The 20,425-nt window shown below is 42.2% G+C and overlaps 1 protein-coding gene across 2 annotated transcripts in view; it reads left to right on the forward strand.

The window, feature by feature from the left end:
* The window catches only part of HDAC9 (histone deacetylase 9), a 508,513-nt gene that overhangs the window by 323,426 nt on the left and 164,662 nt on the right, over positions 1-20,425 (forward strand). Inside the window, exon 3 of one of the 2 annotated variants that reach the window (XM_066585479.1) lies at positions 17,488-17,550. In XM_066585479.1, coding sequence (XP_066441576.1) covers positions 17,488-17,550 — 63 coding nt within the window. Of the gene's footprint in view, positions 1-16,972; positions 17,551-20,425 lie in introns of those variants that run through there. The other variant, XM_066585478.1, reaches the window with a different exon arrangement.

The following is a 20,425-nucleotide window of genomic DNA, read 5'->3' on the forward strand; positions in this document are numbered from 1 at the left end:
CTCCTTTTAGAGTTTGAGCAGCATTGACATTATAGCAGATTCTCTTATAACAACCTTCTAGCACGGAACAAGTGGAAGTGGGCTTGGACCTGTTTGCTCGACCCTTTACCATGCATTATGATATGTATTTATGTATAAAAGTATCAGTGATTAATACAGAGATCTCTACCATCACCTATTTATACCCAGGACTATGACTGCATTGAGGGGGCGTCCTCTACATCCAAAGAAAAGAAGGTTTCTACACCAACATAGAAGGGGGTTCTTTACTGTAAGAGCAGTGAGACTATGCAGGACGAGGTGATGGCGAACTCACTGAAAGAGTTCAAGAGGGGGTTGTATGCCTTTCAGGAGAGCAATATTATTACATTTTATAGTCACTAGATCACTTAAGAACGGTTGTTTATCCAGAGAGTATTCTGATTGCCAGATTTGAAGTCGGGAAGAAATTTTTTTTCCTTAAAATTAGGAAAATTGGCTTCTACCTAATAGGGCTTATTTTTTTGCTTTCCTCTGAATCAACATTTTTCAGCCTTGCATACTATGTTTCTATGTTATTGCATAGAAAGATGACATCACTCGGCATGAATTCTTGAACTGCGCCATTCCCCCAGCTTAAAGTAGGTCTTTTAACAGCTCTAGGTTATGCTCTTGTGGACTAGACCCCTCATTATTTTATTCTTTACATAGTAAAAGCAATTTGTTAAAGAAGAAGAAGGCTAAAATTTTCCAAAATTAGACAATCAAGTCTTTATACAAAATAAAGCCAGTGGCTATATCAAGTTATTGATCCTAATTACGACTGCTGACATCTGTAATGTATTACAAATGGTTATCCTACATACTTTAGCCCTTTCCAATCCAATTTGTATTCTGTTTTTCCTAGGGGGCTTACTCTTTTTCTGCTGTTATACAATGGCGCTATATGCTGGCTAAGGCCTCGGTCACACGGGCGTTTTTTCGCGGATATATAGACCCAATGCTTTGCAATGGGAGCAGTCACATGTCCGTTTTTATGCGGATGTGCAATAAATTATAGGACACAATGATTCGCAGAACGCGCCTATCTGCATTCTGCGCAAATCGGTGTTCTATATATGCGCTCAATGGGGACGGCGGCAGCAGCGCCGACCCCATTGAGAACATATACTAAAGATCGTTCTCCTCTGCTATTGAATGACAGCTGAGAGCTGCCTCTGATTGGTCCCTGCGCTCAGCCAATCAGAGGCAGCACTCACTTACCCATTCATGAATTCATGAATGGGTGAGTGAGTGCTGCCTCTGATTGGCTGAGGGCTGTGACCAATCAGAGGCAGCCCATTCAGCAGGCGGGGATTTTAAATCCCTGCCTGCTGAATACTACAGAAAGCAGTTCAGGAGAACTGCCGGCCGGACGCAGCTGAACTCCGGCTGCAGCAAAAAGGTGAGTATACATTTTTTTTTTTACACATTTTCAGGATGCTTTTCAGGGAAGGGCTTAAATTTTAAGCCCTTCCCCGAAAATTCATATCGTGCTTGCCGGCAGCCCATTGAATTCCATGGGTGAACATCATTCTCCTCTGCCACAGCTGTGGCAGAGGATAGCGGGCAGCGCTCGTTTGATCGTGTCCTTTTGCTGAAAATGCTGCTAGGTGCAGATTTTTCGGCGATTTGCGGATGCAAATTGCGGGAAAAAACGCCCATGTGACCGAGGCCTAAGCCAGTACTGCATAAGGGAACACTTTGGATAGGCTCTAACAGCAGAGAGGCTGGCAATATACAGTAAGAGAACCCCGACAGACATCTTCCAACATCGGAGCTGTCCAGCCTTAAATCATAATGTCTTTAGACGTCAGACAGTGGATTGGAAAGGGTTAAGTAACTAATTACCAATGCATTATCAAGGAGTGTGCTACTTTAAAGAATACAGTATAGGTAGAAAGGTCTCCGAATCATCTACTATGAATTGATCGTAAAGTGCACATATTTAAGTTACCTTCTTACTTTTGATGCTTAGCATTTCCTTTAAGAACCACGAGGATGACTAATTAGTGCTTATTGACAGACATTATAATTACACCTTACATAATTTGTAATGTAATTAAAAGAAGACACACTGAGGTAAAGTGAGTAGCAATCTAACTGACATGAAAATGGCAGTCACTGAACCATGCACACTCATCCCACGAGCCATAATTTCGACCCCAACATCGTCCTACGCCGCTGTAACCTTTCGTCAATGTAGACGTTTCCAATTAATTTTCATGACCTCATCTGCAATTATGGTGTGTAATTTTCAATGCAATAATAATTGCATAGTGAAAACACACACAGAAACACCAGCAGTAGTCATCTATTCTCAGCCACGGTTAAAAACTGAAACTGCAAGACATCAAGCGTACAGTGCATCAGCCAACTGCAGCGGAGCTAGAGAAGCAAGCAACGAAAATAGAATACCAGGATGGCAGTGCGTGGGCGATACTCAAACCACTTTATGAGCAAAAGCTTCCAGTGATATTTTAGACTTGACATAGATGACAGTTCCTTTTCTCTATTTACTATTCTTATTTTGGAAGAAGAACATGTATATTTATATTAAAGCAAAATCCCAGGAGACAGCATTCGTTCCTACATACATAATGCCTTACACTTTACATAACTTTTTACCCTCAACTTGGTCTTAGTTTACTTCTAGAAAAAAAAAAAGTTTTCATTTGAGTATCTCCAATATTTTACATGGATTCAGTGTAAAATCTGTATGCCATTAACAAAATAGAGAGCATTAAAGGGGTTTTCCAGGGAAATACTATCAATGACCTATCAAATACTATTGACACACCCCAGCCAATTAGTTGATTGGCTGGGGTCTGTTACTCGAGACCCCGACCGATCAGCTGAGCAGGCGCATGCCATCAGTGCCGCAATAACATAGAGGTCAGAGCAGACCTCTGTGTAGTGGCCAGTGCTTGTAACTGCAGGCACGCCTCTCATTAAAGTCAATGGGAACCGTGCCTGCAGTTACAAGCGCCGGCCACTACATGGGAGGTTGGCGCGGAGATTTCTGTTCCAAATACACAGAGGTCAGAGAGGAAGCTTCTGCACCAACCTCCTTATAGTGACCTAAATACCCTGACCAAGGTAGGGTGACTTGTTGACATCTCCTATGTTATCCAGCACTTGAAGCACATGCATCACCAGCCCCTCCAAGCTATTTCCCTGTGGACAAGGGTTGTTCTAATTGGACCACCTTTTTGAGAATTTCTAACAGTGTCTTTGTGGTGTAACAAACTGAATACAGAATGCCATAAATAGCAGTATGTGTTCTGCTGATGGATTCGTAGGGCAGATAGACGTTTCCAGTTGCAGCTCTGTTCTTATATAGAAATGCTATATCTTAATATTAGCTATTTACACATCGCCAACATAGTCACAGTTCAAAAGGCAAATACTTTACATAGACTAGGCCTTTGTTGACATCCGCATTGTTGCTTCCGTTATAAATGGAAACCATGACCTAGTACCAAATGTTTTGCATGACACATACCGCCGGTGCCCAATGTCTTGCAACATGGTCCATTTGGTTCTACCCAGGTGTCTTCTCCCTGGTAATTCCAGTGCCCACCAACCTACTTTGCTGCCACTTGGAAGGGAAAAGTTGCTGTTGTTGTATGCCGAAATGGGGGTGATGGTTTGGGTTGATGGTATTAACCCCACCCTTGCCATTACTAAGTGAAGCATTACCCAAATGACTGCATTACAGTCAAAGGTGGGGGTGATGGTGAATGGCTGGTCTCTTCTCCTTGGAATGTTGCTGCAATGCAGTGTAATGCTCCCCCATGAAAAGAAGAGTCTAGAGAGTCTGGATGAGGGTAATAGCGTATACCATGTTTACTTGATCCAGAAGTACAATGGTTCAGCATCAAATTGCTGAAAGCGCAAACCTTTGTAGCCGAGTCCTGTGGATGGTAGCTTAAGCAAGTGCTACCTTTTCTGCTCTGTACTGCTCGTATGAGTTTTTCACCATGGCTCCAGAATATTCACTGTGCACCCTTTTTCCTTCGGAAGTCAAATCCAGAAATGGCTATTAGGAACTGTCCCCTTGAACCAGCTAATTTAGATGGCAGGGTGATACACTACTTTCTGCTCTCTTCTCATTCTGAACTTTCTAAAATATTATATAAACTTATATAACCTTTGCGTCTCCTATCAGCTTAGTACTGATTGGATGAAGCTGAAAAGAGCTGAGTCCCTGTGTTGTTTAACTGCTCCTAAACTATGCTTTACTTAAGCCACCACTTTCAAGGCAGAACACAAAACACAGTATATAGCAGATTTAAACACATATGATTAATAGTTCCAGAAATGTCTGAATTATTATCATGTAGTAACCATTCTGGGTCACTACACTGTTAAGACCCTTTTACATGCAACGATTATCACTCAAACAACCGCACGATTGGACGAACTGACAACATTTTTGAATAAAATTACTCGCAACTAATAATCTGTATTTTCCGTCATTAGCTAAAGTAAACTTCAATAGCAGCTGGTGTGTGTTTTTCCCAAGAGATTATCTGGCCAGCAGATTCCATTATCTTTCCCCCTTGCATACACAATGAGTACATTGTTCTCTCCTGGCATGAGTCAACACTGCACTCATTGTGTATGCAAAGCAAACAAAACCATCCTTAAGTCACTGAAAAGACTGAATGAACTCCATTCAAATGGAACAAATTCTTAGTGGCTTAACGATGGATTTTATTCCGGCTAAAAACCAGCGCTGAACGACAATTGCATGAATAGTGCATGACTGCCTGCGATTACATATATCGCTCCCTTTTGACCATTTGAACAAATTTTGAGTGTTAATCATTACGAGTAAAAGGGCCTTTACACAACGACTTGTAAGAGACTGTGCTTTTCTTCAAGTTTAGTTAAGAAACACTGCAATGTGGCTCCAGAAGTAGTCTTTTCCGGTGCCTCGTCTAATACCTCTGCATCCTTGCAACTATTTTTGACACAAAATATGTTTCTGTTACGATGAGAATCTCTGGGTGCTGAGTGAATGGATGCCTATGATCCTGCTAAGTGTTGAATTACTACTGAGCCACCCACCACTACCAGTTCACACCTCTGTAGTGAAATTTTGTTTATTCTTCATTTGCTTCGTTAAATACAAAATGATGCAACATTCTAAATAGCTATATTAAAAAATTTCCTACCATTTTGCTGTTGCAGAGTCTGTGCAACTCTTGTACACAGCTGATTGCTCTGCTACCTGTCACATGTATCTGACAGCACACTGCTTTTGACTGTGTTGCTCCCTCTCTTCTCTCCCTCCATTCTCTTAATGTAAAAGATTGCAGGAGGGAGGGATGGAGATTACAAAGGGCATTTCAGAGTAAGGAGAGGAGGAAAGGCATCCTAGTATTCTGGGAAAGCAGATCACACAAGCTTTTCTATATCAGAATATAGACAAGGAGGAAAGCACACACTTGGCAGTGTACAGAGAGAGAAGAGCACTCATGGCAGACTCTGCATGGGATTAATAATTACGCACTCCTCAGCATCACTATTTATCAGTACAAGGCAGAAGATATCCCTTATCGACCGTAGAAGGAGAAAGCAGTATGTAAGTTAAATTGGACTGATACATGAGAGCTAGTGTAGGCAGCAGCATCCTGACTACAGAGACCTACCATTCAGCAGGTATTACTTGGAGGGACACATCCATATGAAAAAAAAGTCTGTAACTAGGAGCAAGTTGCATATCAGAGGGTCTGTCATTATCATTGGTAGGAAAATATTTTTTTCCCGCTAAAGCTGTCCATAGTTTTAGAGATTTGCAAAGTTCTAACAACAATAATGCATTGCACTTAAGTGAGACTTTGACTAGTAGGGCAAATTAGCCCTGGATAAGAGCAACACTGTTTCTGGTTACAATGTAATGGTCCTCTGCATTGATGGCCACTTCATCCCCAGGATTGATGATGGTCCAAATGGCCGGACCCTGCTGGATACACATGGCATATGTCATCGATCCTACTGTATATATCAGAAAACCCATTCAAATAGGTGACTAAGTAGCTTGGCAAAATCTTGTGAACTCAATAGTGAATCCCAGACTGAAGCTACAAGTGGCATCATGAGCTTCAATGAGCATTTCAGATAAAGTATTATCAGCAACCAAGTATTATTGGCTTCATAAAGAAAGGTGTAGCATGGCAGTTAAAGGGGGTGTCCCACAAAGTTATGTTGTCACTTATCGACGGGATAACTATCTGACCAGTAAGAGTCTGACCGCTAGGACTGCTACCAACCACAAGAATGGGAGTTGAAGGTTCCTGAATGATGGAAACTTAAGTCATTTGTACAAACTGCTGCTGTATTTATTTTAATGGGACTGCCGGAAATAGCCGAATGCTGGAACTCAACTATTTCCGGCAGAATCATTAAAATAAATGGTGCAGTGATGCGCCTGTGACCATTATTCCATTCCATTGGGAACCTTTGGAATTCCAATTCTCATGATCAGTGGTTAACCAATCAGATAGTTATCCCCTATCCTGTAGATAAGGCATAACTTCATTTAATGGGAGAACTTCCTTAAGTTCTGGGTCTTAGGCCCCCTGTCCATGGGCGCTGTGAAGTCCCACGGCGAATATCCGCTGCTGGAGCTACCGCCGGCAAAAGAATCTCCGCCAGTCAGCCTATCTGACAGATAGGCTGACCCTGGAGAATCGCAGCAATTGGCAGCATGCTACCAATTGCCGTCCGCGAGCGGAGAATCACGTCCGTGGACAGGGGAGGTTAGTGTAGATATTCCACTTGGGCCAAAAAGTTTATTTATTAATTGCCATTTCTTAAAGATGTAGCATGGGTTAACTTGACTGTGATAACTTTCTGCAACAAGTTATCTTAACCCTCTAACAGTCCAGTTAAAATTGGAAAAACCCTCCTGAAAATGTCACTTATTTATTGTAGATTTTGAATTTATGTCTTGTATAACTATATTTGGCACAGAACTTAGTCGCCTTAAGTGTATTTTTAACCCCTCAGTGACATAACTAATTTTAGCCTTAAAACCAGTAAATCATTTCCCCTTTTGTGTTCCAGTGGTCATAACTTATTTATTTTTCAGCAATGTAGCTGTGTGAGACCTTGTATTTTGCAGCACAAGTTCTAGTTTTTGTAAGAACCAATTTCAGGTACATATAATGTATTGAGAAACTTTTATTAATTTTTTTACTGGGGCGCAATGGGAAAAAAAGCAATTTCCCTATTGTTTTATGGGTTTTAATTTTATGACGTTCACCATGTGTTATAAATATTATGTTAAATGTACACTATGGGTCAGTACGATTATGACAACAACACATAACATAATTTGTTTTACTACTTTTATACGATATAAACACTTTTTTCTTCGTTTTACAAAGACTTTTTGTGTGGCACCACATTCCATTCTGTGGTTTTAAAATGCCACCAAAAGCATGGCTGTAGCACTGATAGAACCCGAGCAACTGGCTTTTAAAGTAAAAGAAGCTCTATTTGTCCAAAACTGTAATGTCATTTTCCTACAGAATGAACAGAGCTCCTCCTAAATTGTAGGGGCTTTAAGCCATTTCAAATCTATTGGTATATTAACACAACAAGGCAACTGAAAATCTATTGAAAGGTCAAATAAACTGTGGCACAGAACACTTTCCTAATGCATTGAGTCAAGTTAAGCTATGCTCCACCTGTAAATGGCACCAACATTAGTGTTGAGCGATTATTCAAATATTCGGGTCAGTAGTGCCTAACCCGATTCCCAAAAAATAATCATGAATCGGGATGAGACGATTCCGACTCCCTTAAAAGTCAATTGGAGTAAAAATTGGATGCACTAATTTGCCCTCCAGAAGGTCCAAAAGGCGTCAGTAGTTCCTCTCCAAACAATGCGGCTCAGTGGTTTGCACTATTGTCTTCAATGTTGAGGTCCTAGGTTCAAATTCCAACAAGGGTAACATCTGGATGAACCTTGAAAACCTCTATCTTAATGTTGTCCTTAGTCAAATTTGAACCGAGGGCTCCAGCACTGCAAAGCAGCAGTTCTAACAATGGAGCCACCATACTTGTTCTTTCACACCCCGAGGAAGAACAATAAACACAAAGAGAACATAAAAACTCCATCCAGAAGTTGCCCTTCATCAGAAACTAGAGTCACCACATTTTTTCTTTCTTACTTTTCCCTTCTCCCTACTCCAGAGAAAGAGAGGACAGAGAAGAAGAAGAATAATAAACACGAATAGAAAATACAAACTCTACGCAGATGTTTTTTTTAATAGTAACATGTAAACTTAGAACCCCAGCGCTACAAGGCAACATTGCTAGCCACTAAGCCACCAGTGATTTCATTCTCCTGGTTCTTCCTTCTCTCAAGGTTTATTAGAGGGAAAAATAGAAAAGAAGTTAAATATTTTCTTATTATTCTCCGTCATCTCTGGCTTTTTGTCCTCCTTCTCATCCTTCCTCTTTCTTTTTCCTTTCTGGAGGAGTAGGAAGGAAGAACAAGCATGGCAGCTCATTCATTAGCCTCATAGTACTGGGCTCCTAGGTTCAAGTTTGACCAAAGACAACACCTGCATGGAGTTTGTATGCTCTCTTTGTTTCTTCTTCTTCTTCCCCAGAGAAGAAAGACCAAGCATAGTGACTCAGTTCTTCGCCCTACTGCCCGCTCGTCTCTAAACATGCGGGTAGTTGCGGGAGTGAGCAGGGAGGAGCGGGGGGGGGGGGGGAGAGTGAGAGAGAGATCTCCCCCCCCCCCCCCATTCCTCCCCGCTCTCCCCCGACGCTCCCCGCCCCGCACCCGAATCTTTAGAGACGAGCGGGCAGGTACTCACATAAGGCACTACTCGCTCGAGTAGTTTGCCTTAGCGAGTACACTCGCTCATCTCTAGTAGTTATGGTAGACTAAATATTATTTATTAAATATCTGTATATAATATAGCGCATGTGTGTCATATAGATCCTGTTGTGGTCACATACATTGACATAAGAAGTTTCTAGTAGTGAGGTGGTAGGTCCAAAGAGTCCGATTTTTTGGAAGCTGGAGAAACCTATGCAGTGAGCTTGCGTTACGTTTGTAGTTAGAATTCCATAATTCCTAGTAAACGCTGATCTTGTGTTCCTATTAGTATCTGAGCTACAGACATATACTCATTGACCAAAAAATTAATGCACTCAGATAGTAATGGCGAATGGCTACAAAGCTCAGCACACAGTTATTTCTCAGGTAGATATGTAAATGATTACAGTTGTGGACTGATTAGATAGACATTGAGTCTAACCACCAGAGGTTGTAAAAGAGCTTCCCCGTTGCCCTATAGAAAGGCTCTCAGAGGCAACCTTTGTGTAGAGTACTTCTTATTGAGAGATTGCTGACTTCTAGACATGCCTCTACGATGCATTTGAAGACATGTTGCCCATTTAACAGACTTTAAATAGGGGACGAATCATTGGAATTAGAGAAGTAGAATGGTCATTTCAATGATTTGCCCGCCATCTAAACTATTTTGACCAAGCTGTTAGGAGATGTCAAGAGGAGTGGTTACATGAGGACACACATACAAGGAGAACAGTCTCCGGACACCGACCACCAGAAGAGAGCAGGGCTTGGTCTGCTAACAAGCACAAGTAGATTCAACAATTTCATTGTCCACCATCCAGACACAGGTGCTGCCTTCATTATAGATCTCTTCCACTAGCTGGACCATTTCCACGTGCTTAGCAAAAGTATATTTGATATCATGATACCCATTATATATTTTATCATCATCAAGCCAACACTGTTGCCTTAGTTTGCAGTGGTACCATGAATGAGAATCCTGGACTGCTATGGACTGTATTCTATTGTCTTTAGTGATTAATCCAGGTTCTATTTGGGAGCCAGCGATGGTCATGTTGAAGTATGGAAGCCTTGTGATGAGTGCTTCAATACTGCCCTTGCTGAGGAGCAACACACTGCCCCAGCTGCTTGTGTGATGATCTAGTGAGCCGTTACATATAACAGTTGGTCAGCAAGGGTTTCCCATGAAAGCCTCCTTCAGATTGGCACACTTCCTTGGCCTGTCATTTAAACACCTTAAAGGCCCTTTTACATGGGCTTCTGATTAGGCACAAATATTTGCTGAATGATCTTTTCCTCGATCATTGGCTCACATGACTGTGGACACGATCAGTCAGTGAATGAGCAAACTCTCGTCTGTTGGCTGATCTTGCCTTTTGTGCAGCTATCTGCCCATGTTGACATTATTAATGAGCACCGCCTGACATTCTCATTGTTGTTTGTTGCTCATTACCACGGAAGATTATCTGCCCAACCACTCTTGTGGCTTTTTACATGGGCAGATGATTGTGAACAAGAGTTCCTCCAAATGTTAATTCACCCAATAATCTGCCTATATGAAAGTGCCACCAATTGCCCGACAAGTGAGCAAATACACATTTGTGGGAAGATTGTACCTTTTATGCCACACCAAGGTAATCGCATTCGGCACCATATCTCCACAGCTAAACAGGGATGTGATGCTGTCAGGGATGAACGAGCCTATGAACAATTGTTCGTCCCTCTACAGTCTGAATTGACCTGTGAGAAGGCCATCTGAACAAGTACTGATCTAGTTAATCAGCGCTTGTTATCTGGATGGCATTGAGTAGTATAGAAGACCCTAAAAATGTGTGAAATTACCCTTAGGCCTCGTGCACACTACCTTATGGATGATGGTCTGCATGAAAAAAAACTCATGCCATGACCTATTTCTGTCCATTTCATGGACCAGAAATTGGGCATGCCAATGTGGATCATTTGTATATATCACTATATCGGTGTCCAAGTGCTGTCCAATGAAGGTTGGGGTCAAGCCTCTTGCACACAACTTGCACTTGCGGTTATTGTGCACCTAGCCTTACCGAATATTTTTTTTACTGACACTGTTAGCTACTGGCACAAGAGAGCGGAACCTCCATATCACCCTTTCCAGTACTGAAGGGCTATTTATGCACATTGATAGGTACGTTCTGCAGCTTCAGACACTGATTTCTCTTAAAGAAAGACAGCTGCTTACACCCTGTGCAAGGGGTTGAAAGGGGTGCGCCAAAAAAAAACCCACGACATGCTCTATCTTTGTGCACATGTGTGCACCAAAGGCCCCATAGGAGTCCCAATTTTATGGGGAATCGAACACCTCAGGTGCTAATTTAGCTAGAAAGGCTTTAAAATCATGGCACTAATTTGTCCCAATCCTATGTGAAGGTGCCCGACAAAAAGAGTACAAGAAAATGCGCTAAAACGCACGCAAAAAAGACTCCTTCACAGCACAAAAACGTTGCGCTACCGCATGTATTTTGCGCATATAGTCGTGTGAGGCTGCCCTAAAAGACAAGCCCTGTTCCCGGGCTTTGCTGTGACACAGCAGCTTCTGGCTGAGCATGAGGGCCCTGTACTGGTGTGAGCTGCCAATGCAGACCACCGGAGTGCTGGGTATGGACATGGGCTGTGTCCACAGGCAGAAAGAACTTCAGACTGGAATCCTGGGCTGGTGTTAGCATTTACCAGAAGCCGCTTAGTGTCAATGGAAACTATAGAGTATACTGAAAGTATATTAAAGAAGCTATCCTTCAGGGTGAATTTGGATTCAGTGTGTATTACTACCCCTAACTAGGATGGACTTTTTATTGCCCGCTATCTCTCACCTGTTGCATACAAATCATAGAGGCAATATGTAACTACTATGGGGTACTTGGAGGGAAGCAACCCTGATCCTTTTTGTTGGGTATGAAAACATATGCAGGACCTCCTCCAATGAGAAACTACATTCCAAGCAAACAAGGGGATGGAAAATTAGCCCAAAGATATCCTTAAGGCCATGTAATGGGTAACCAACCTGGGTATCAAAACTGGATATAACGGGCTAGGGGAAGTGGGGATTGCAGGGTCAAACTCTGACAGGCAGGATGGACCCAACGGCTCCCTTTCTTCTCTGCTCACACTGGTGATGGGCCATTTTTCCTCCTTAACCGATTCGGTAGAAGGCCATGTATTGAAGTAGGTCTGGTTGCTTGGTGTGCATTGAAGGGTCTGGGGGTATGTCACCAAGCCAGAAAACATAGCCATCGCAAAGTAATGATAATTGCCTTTATAGTGAACAGAAATCAAAAGTTTACAACTCGGTCTCTTTACCCTTTGCATGAAGGTACAGGGAACAGAGGAGCCGGCCTCTGGCTGCACTAAAGACTCTACAGTCCAATATGACCAGAACAGACTCACCATTTAAATGGTTTCAGCTTGAAAACGCACTTGCATGGAGGCCCCAGTCTGAAGGACCAATTGTTGCTTTGCACAGTCTGTCTTCCGATTCCTTTCCTGCTTCAACTAGGTCCTCTGTTCCCATCTTATTTCATCTCATTGCCTGTAGTCTTTCACAAGGAAAGACTAGAAGCAATAGAATAAAACTGAAAGGGAGGAAACACAGATTAGATATTAGTCAGTGAGGGTAATCAATGAGTGGAACAGGTTACCACGGGAAGTGGTGAGTTCTCCTTCAATGGAAGTGTTCAAACAAAGCCTGGACAAATATCTGTCTGGGATGACTTAGTGAAGCAGGAGTTGGACCCGTTGGACCCTGGAGGTCCCTTCCATCTCTACCATTCTATGATTGTTTGATTCAATACAATATCAGAATAAAACAAAACTCAACACAGATTCTCAATACCCCCCCCCCCCCTCCAAACCCCTCCATTACATGGATGCCCATGTACATTTTTACCATGGTGCTCCATCTCTTCTATGTAATTCACTGACCCTGTGATCAGCTTATTATCAGGGGACAGCCTCTTTCAATTCTACATTTGTATAAAAGAATAAACTTGCTTATTAATGTGTTATTTTTCGAAACATTGGCCAGCTTGTTGCGTTTTCACTCCAACGCCATGGAAGGTTGAAAGTTCTTTGCAATATACAATCATGAGTCATTTACATGTCATATCATTTCCTAGAGAGAGTACACATAACATTAGCATAAACGGTCCAGGATTTTATACGAGGCCAGATCACAAGTAGAGGTCTGCACATTCTGCTTCCATTGGTTTGAGTCTAACCGGCGGTACCTTATTAGAGGTGACTGCCTGTGAGTGAGAAGACAAGATGATGACATGTTCTAACCATAGGTTTTTTGTCACATACTTAGCTGTGCAATTTGTGTGGGGGAGAGGAGCATTGCATCCATGGTTTTATGCACACAGCCCATAATTTGTAATGTGACTTGCTGACAGAACTGTGTTGTTTGGGGGATCCATTCTTGCAGATTTCAAACTGAGAATTACTATAGGGTTTTCTAGTAAAAGCCATACAACCTTATCTTAGGAAAAGAATTTCCTATTTGCTTTAAGCCTCCCCCGTCAATCTTATTGTTATTGTAAATTGCAGGTAAATAACTGGAAATATACATTCTCTTACAAAATACTGTTATTATAAAAGAAGGATAGAGTCTTCAAATGTGTAGTTTTAATGCTTTTTTTTGCCAAGAAATGTCAGGACTGCATAAAAAAAAATTAAAGGGGTTGTCCCGCGCCGAAACGGGTTTTTTTTTTTTTCAATAGGCCCCCCGTTCGGCGCGAGACAAACCCGATGCAGGGGTAAAAAACAAACAAACGGATAGTACTTACCCGAATCCCCGCGCTGCAGCGACTTCTTACTTACCTTGCTAAGATGGCCGCCGGGATCTTCACCCACGGTGGACCGCAGGTCTTCTCCCATGGTGCACCGTGGGCTCTGTGCGTTCCATTGCCGATTCCAGCCTCCTGATTGGCCGGAATCGGCACACGTGACGGGGCGGAGCTACGAGGAGCAGCTCTCCGGTACGAGCGGCCCCATTCAGAAGGGAGAAGACCGGACTGCGCAAGCGCGTCTAATCGGGAGATTAGACGCTGAAATTAGACGGCACCATGGAGACGAGGACGCTAGCAACGGAACAGGTAAGTGAATAACTTCTGTTTGGCTCATATTTAATGCACGATGTATATTACAAAGTGCATTAATATGGCCATACAGAAGTGTATACCCCCACTTGCTTTCGCGGGACAACCCCTTTAAGTATTTCCTTTATACTTTACTCTTCTTTAGGTTTTAGGTTGGGTTTTAGATAAATATTAAAAACTTATTCATACTGCATTATGGCTTGATGTGAAAGGGGAAGGGGGGGTTGCCCTAGGTGCCAACTGGTCTTACTTCAACTTGTGCCTTTTCTTAAGATCTAGCCGGCACAGACAGCATTAAAGAAGACTCCCAGGGCTCTGGGTCTGGGATTACCACTCGGGTTTTGGAAGATGACCCATAGCGATAAGAGTAGGCCCAGTCACACACAGTCATCAAGGCAGACATCAGTTTTCTATAAGTAGCAATCATTGGGCTGGACATGTTGCTGCTGCTTCAATGTAGATTTATTAACAGATTGTCAGGTAGTCTCTTCTTAAAATTGTAGCTATAGTCGGGGAAATCGGAGGCACTTATCACTAGTTCAATAAGTGTTGCAAAACAAAAGAACAAGTTGTGGAGATCCACTTTCAAGGGCAACTGGATAGAGCTCAGGTCCTCGGTATCAAGGTTGTGAGACAGGTGCTCTCGATAGCAGCGGGAGAACACGAGGGTAGCCACTAACAGCATTTCCGTCAATCCTGATTGTACGGAACTTCCCCGAGAAGGAACAACAATCTTCTTCTTGACTTTTCATTTCGAGCCAAAGGTCAAGTAGCTAAAGGTTGTGCCATAGGGCTGGTTACATGACCCAAATGGCAGTTGCAATCTTCCTGTAACACTCTCTGGTGCGTACTACATCTGCCTGTACTATAGCGTGCAAGCATATATTTATGGCGTCCGAGTGCTCCAGATGTCCTGATTCCCCCAGAACTCCCCCTTCCCCCCCGCTACCCAAGGGCCCCCCGAGCCTGCTCGGACGAGAACGATGCTCGCTCAAGTAACTGCCTTATCCGAGCATGCTCGCTCATCTCTTATGCTAATACATGTGCTTGTATGCTACAACTGTGGCTTTTTTGGACATTTTTAATAAATATACCTACAGTTTTTGAGAAATCATATAACAATATCATATGTGAAAACAATAAAGATGTGTCAGAAAAATGCAAATTGAAGAGGTTGTCTGGGACTTTTACTATCGATGACCTATGTCTTCAGGATAGATCATCGATAGTTGGGGTCTGTATTGCAGCGGCCCGGTTTTAAATTTTAATAGGAGCTGTGCCTGTAGTATTAAACCAAGATGCTGTAATGTTGACAGCGCTATCTGCATCCAGTGCAATCAATGCTAACAGGGGCCACTTTGAGTACGCTTTCCTTGCTTCAGCCAAACTAATGGTTCCACGGATACTAGAGACCAGCAGAAGCAGATTTCTGCTTCTCACATGCTATTCCTCAACTTTGCAATTGGGTTTTCACTCTCTTACACGGCTACAACACAAAACTGAAATCCATGTTCGGGGGCCCCGAGGGGCTTATGCGCCATATCATCGTGTAGCGGTTCCATGCCTTCCTATAAAAGCACGCTATTGTTATTTCAATATTGGACGCCAGGATTGAGATATAGCGCTGGGCGGTATTTTTAACTGCACCCTATTGTTTAGGAAATGCCCTTTAATTGTTTACCTCTACACTGTTTATTTATTAGGGCTTCTTCAGACGGACATATTTGTGCCGTGCATTGTGTGCGCAATATGCTGAGAATAGAACCCATTGATGTCAAAGGGTTAGTTCTCATTAACGATTCCTTTCGCGTGCATTTTGGTTGCGTGCAAAAAAAATTGGACTTGCTCTATCTTTCTGCATATTTGTGCAGCAAAGTCCCCATAGAAGTCTATAGGAGGTGCGCAAAAGCGCAATACGCTGCACAGTTCTATGAAGAATAGAACATATCTGAACCTCGCTAGGCTAAACAGCCTATTAAATCAGGGCAGGGGGTGTGTCATGTGCGCAAATGAACAGGCGTTGCGTGCACAAAAACGTACAGAACTATGCGCTGATATGTGCGCAAATCAATCTCATTCACTGTGCTGAAACGAGCGTATTTGCGAATACGCTTGTCTAAAGTAGCCCTAACACTGCTCCTCTCTTATGCCCCTTTTAAAAGGCACAAGAATCAAACAATTCTCATTTGCCCGAGCTAACGAGCTAGTGATGTCATCACTGGCTCGTTTGCGCTCAGGCAGCATTTTAGACTGCACTAATCGTTCAGGATTTCCCATTCCTATATAAATCACTGAACAGTCGGTGTTTAAACTGCACGAGCCGGCGCCGATTTTGTACGCCTGAATGCCGAACAAGTAGCGCACGATTCCCGTTCGTCGTTAGCTGCGTTTAAATGAACACTTATCGTTCGGTTTTCGCTCGTTTGAACGATTTTCCAAACAGGGCATTAACTACTAGAGCGTCTTTCGGGTAATATCTGCCCCACTATAGACCATCTGCTTATCACTTGGTTCTGGCCGCCCTGTTGACTGACCTTTGGAGATATAGCGGTCATCTGTGCAGTCCCAATAGTTTGGGGGTTTCTCGTACAGCGTTTAAGGCCCAGGAGGTACAAGCTCCACTCCATATTATATCTCCAGATATATATAGCTTATAGGCTATGTCAGTATCTGCTCTTCTGGTTTGACAAGTAGGATGATTTGCTTGTAAAATGTTAATGATTACTCTGAACCTTAGAGGACTGACAGTGTTCCTCATAAGACGGACCGGACAGCTGTGTTTGCTGGGATATTTTTAAATACATTAATGTAGGCTCCGATCACTCGGCCCTGCTTGACCTATTTTTGGCTCGGGCCGGCCATTGTTCTATTTTTGGACCCAGTAGGCCACGCTGTTGTTGATTCACATGCAAATGAGTTATCACCAGCTTTAGCCAACTTTACTGTAGAAGCCAGGCACTGCGAGAGGCAGAGGGTGAGGGAGAGGAAGCACATGCAGGGAGGAAGAGGCTTAGATACAGGACAGGGCTCGCACTTCCTTAGGGTGCTACTAGCTGTGTCATTGTTCCTCTCTCAGTATAGCGGACATATTTATCCATCCTCAGCTCTATTTTCACGCTTTCATCCTCTTATTTCATGCTGTCTTTCATTACTGAGACAGAGAGAACCCTGAGGCTCCAGCCTCCTGTTGCACCTGCTCTCAGGGCAAGGCACTGGCTGTGATTCTAAGGGATCTGCCGGGCTCCGACAGCTTCCTTGTACAAGCAGCAGCAAGGTCCAGAAGGGTAGTTAGCACAGTAAATATGGGGAGAAAAATGGAATAATTGTCAAAGTGTATGTGTGCCTCCTCCTCCCCTTGCGGAGGAGTTAACGCTGCTGAGGGGTCGCTTCCATGCAGAAGAGTGATGAAGCTTTCATGTGTCTGAACTACACACAGTGACTGGAATATGCTGCAGACAATTTATGAGAGTGAATCATGTTTTTCCTCAGATGGGGTATCTGGTCGTGACAAGCTCCTGGCACAGCACAGAATGCATAGTATGATCAGCCCAGGTAAGAACACACAACTGCATGCTCTGTGATAACCCTCAGCATCTCACAACTTCTGATTAGTGTTGACATTTAGAGGGGATTAGGATCTATGGAAGAATGAAATTAATTCATGGTGCATGCAAAGCAACGAGCTTTATGCAACGTATCGATACAAATTGTAGATATACACGTATGTTAATATATATAGATATATCTGTATATATCTATATATATATATATATATATATATATATCTATCTATCTATATAGAGATATATATATATACACACACACATATATATGCATATATATATATACATATACACACATATACATCTCTATATATATATACATACATACACACATATTTATTTATAAATACGTGTGTAGAGTTACAGAGTGTCAACATGTTGCACTTACTTCCCATCTCTGTATATATGCAAAGCAATGTTACTATATCCATAATGCAAATTAATGTCTATTACGTATTTGCTATACTGATAGATGGTTTCCGTTACATACCTATATTTTTGATAACGTGTTATATATGATTTTCATAGGACTGAGCATTCAAACAGTGCAGCGCCATATTAATCTCATCTCTGCTACCATCTCTATGTATATGGCATTCAACAATTAATTAATATTAAATTAGTGTATCTCTTGCAATGGACAAATGATTCTAAGAACTTTACTAGTCTGTATGAGTTGTTCATACACTTTATAATGACTACAAATAGGGATGGTTGGTGTGGGCCTAGTAATGCCGAAACATATCAGTTGCCTATAGAAGTAGTCAGTGTATAACCCCGTAAGGGCTGCAGGTGGGTTCAAGTTAGTGCTTGCACTTTTAATTGGTATTTGCACACTGATAGAAGTACTTTAAGGGGCTCTTGATAGCGACTGTGTCAGTTAGGGAGTCGATTTAGCGGTAATTCACCACCATAGAGTATCTGTCTATTACTTTGAATGAAAGGACCCTTCCACTCTTGTGTTTATGATGATTGTAGCGTATATAGCATATACAATGAAGGCTTCACATCATAGTATCATAGTTGCCCTTGTAGATGAATTTATACCCGTTTCACCTGCCTCTAATAATATGAAATTGAGGTACGTGGAGAGCCTAACGCCTCATTGCTGGTATTGATGGCTACTATTATAATATAAGAGTAACATGAGTTCTTTGCGTTAAAAGTCTTAGTGATATACAGATGTAGCAAATGTTACCTTGACAGTTAATGCCTTATGATAACTCAACCACAATGTACTACTGATGTAAGTTATCACGATGCCATAGTCATGTTAACGATTGCTACACCTGTATGTGAGATGCATACATACTATTAGTATTAATGGGATTTCATTTTTCATGTCATTGTGCTTCTGTAAATAACGCAATGACCACCTGCATGTGTGTATATATATATATATATATATGCATGTAGTTACACTGTTAGCTAGGGAGGTAGGTACACGGTGTGCAACAAGAGGTTGCATTCTAACATCTGATATCCGGAACTACTCACAAATACTCGGCTTTCTCTGTGAATCCCTTCTTGTGGATTTTCCTTTTTGCAGTCGGAGTTGTGTTTACTGTCGGTGAATATTGTCATCGGGCATCTGATCGCGTACCACATTTTACAATCCTCACTCTTTCATGGAGGTTCATCCCTTGCTCAATCATTGATTTCTTCAGTGCACATAGTAACATAGCAGTTAGGCCAAAACGAGTCATATGTCCATCTAGTTCAGCCTCCAAAACCCCAATGAAGTAAAAGCCAATTTTCCCCATTTAAGAGAACAAAAAAACCCTTCCTGACTCCAATTTGGCTAATGGAATTATCCCTGGATCACCGACCGTTCTGAAGTAATTAGTGATTTCAACATATAATATTGTAACACTCAAGAAAGACGTCCAGGCCCCTTTTAAACTACTATCAAATTCGCCATCACTACATCTTCCGGTAGAGAGTTCCACAGTCTTACTGCTGTTACAGTAAAGAACCCCCTTCTATGTTGGTGTAGAAACCTTCTTTCCTCTAGATGTAGAGGGCGCCCTCTTCTTACAGTTACAGTCCGGGGTATAAACAGATGATAGGATGGATCTCTGTATTGTCCCCTGATATATTTATACATAGTTATCAGGTCGCCCCTCAGCCATCTTTTTTCTAAACTAAATAATTTAACAACCTCTCAGGGCATTGTTGTTTACCCTTTTTATTTATTAACTTAGTTGCCCACCTTTGTACCCACTCAAGCTCTGAGATGTCCAACACTGGACACAATAGTCCATGTGTGGTCTGACCAGTGACTTGTATACGGGAAGAACAGTGTTCTTATCATGTGCCCCTAGACTTCTTTTGATGCACCACATGACCCTATTTGCCTTGGCAGCAGCTGCCTGACACAGGTTGCTCCAGTTAAGCTTACAGTTAACTAAAATTCCCAAATCCTTTCCAAATGTCCATCTATTTTAGCCTATTACCCCCAATGTTGATCCAGAGGAAGAAGTCAATTTTCCTCATGTAAGGGAAAAACATTTCTTCCTGACTCCAATCTGGCAATCAGAATAATCACCGGATCACTGACCCTTCTAAAGTAATTAGTGATTATAAGATATAATATTATATCACTCAAGAAAGGTGTCCAGGCCCCTCTTGTACTCTTTTATTGAATTCACTATCATCACGTCCTCAGGCAGAGAGTTCCACAGTCTCTCTGCTCTTACAGTAAAGAACCCCCTTCTATGTTGGTGTAGAAACCTTCTTTCCTCTAGACAGAGGATGCCCCCTTGTTACAGTCACAGTCCTGGGTATAAACAGATGATGGGAGAGATCTCTGTATTGTCCCCTGATATATTTATACATAGTTATTAGGTTGCCCCTCAGCCATC

Source organism: Eleutherodactylus coqui, chromosome 12, assembly GCF_035609145.1.
Source record: "Eleutherodactylus coqui strain aEleCoq1 chromosome 12, aEleCoq1.hap1, whole genome shotgun sequence".
Taxonomy (NCBI): domain Eukaryota; kingdom Metazoa; phylum Chordata; class Amphibia; order Anura; family Eleutherodactylidae; genus Eleutherodactylus; species Eleutherodactylus coqui.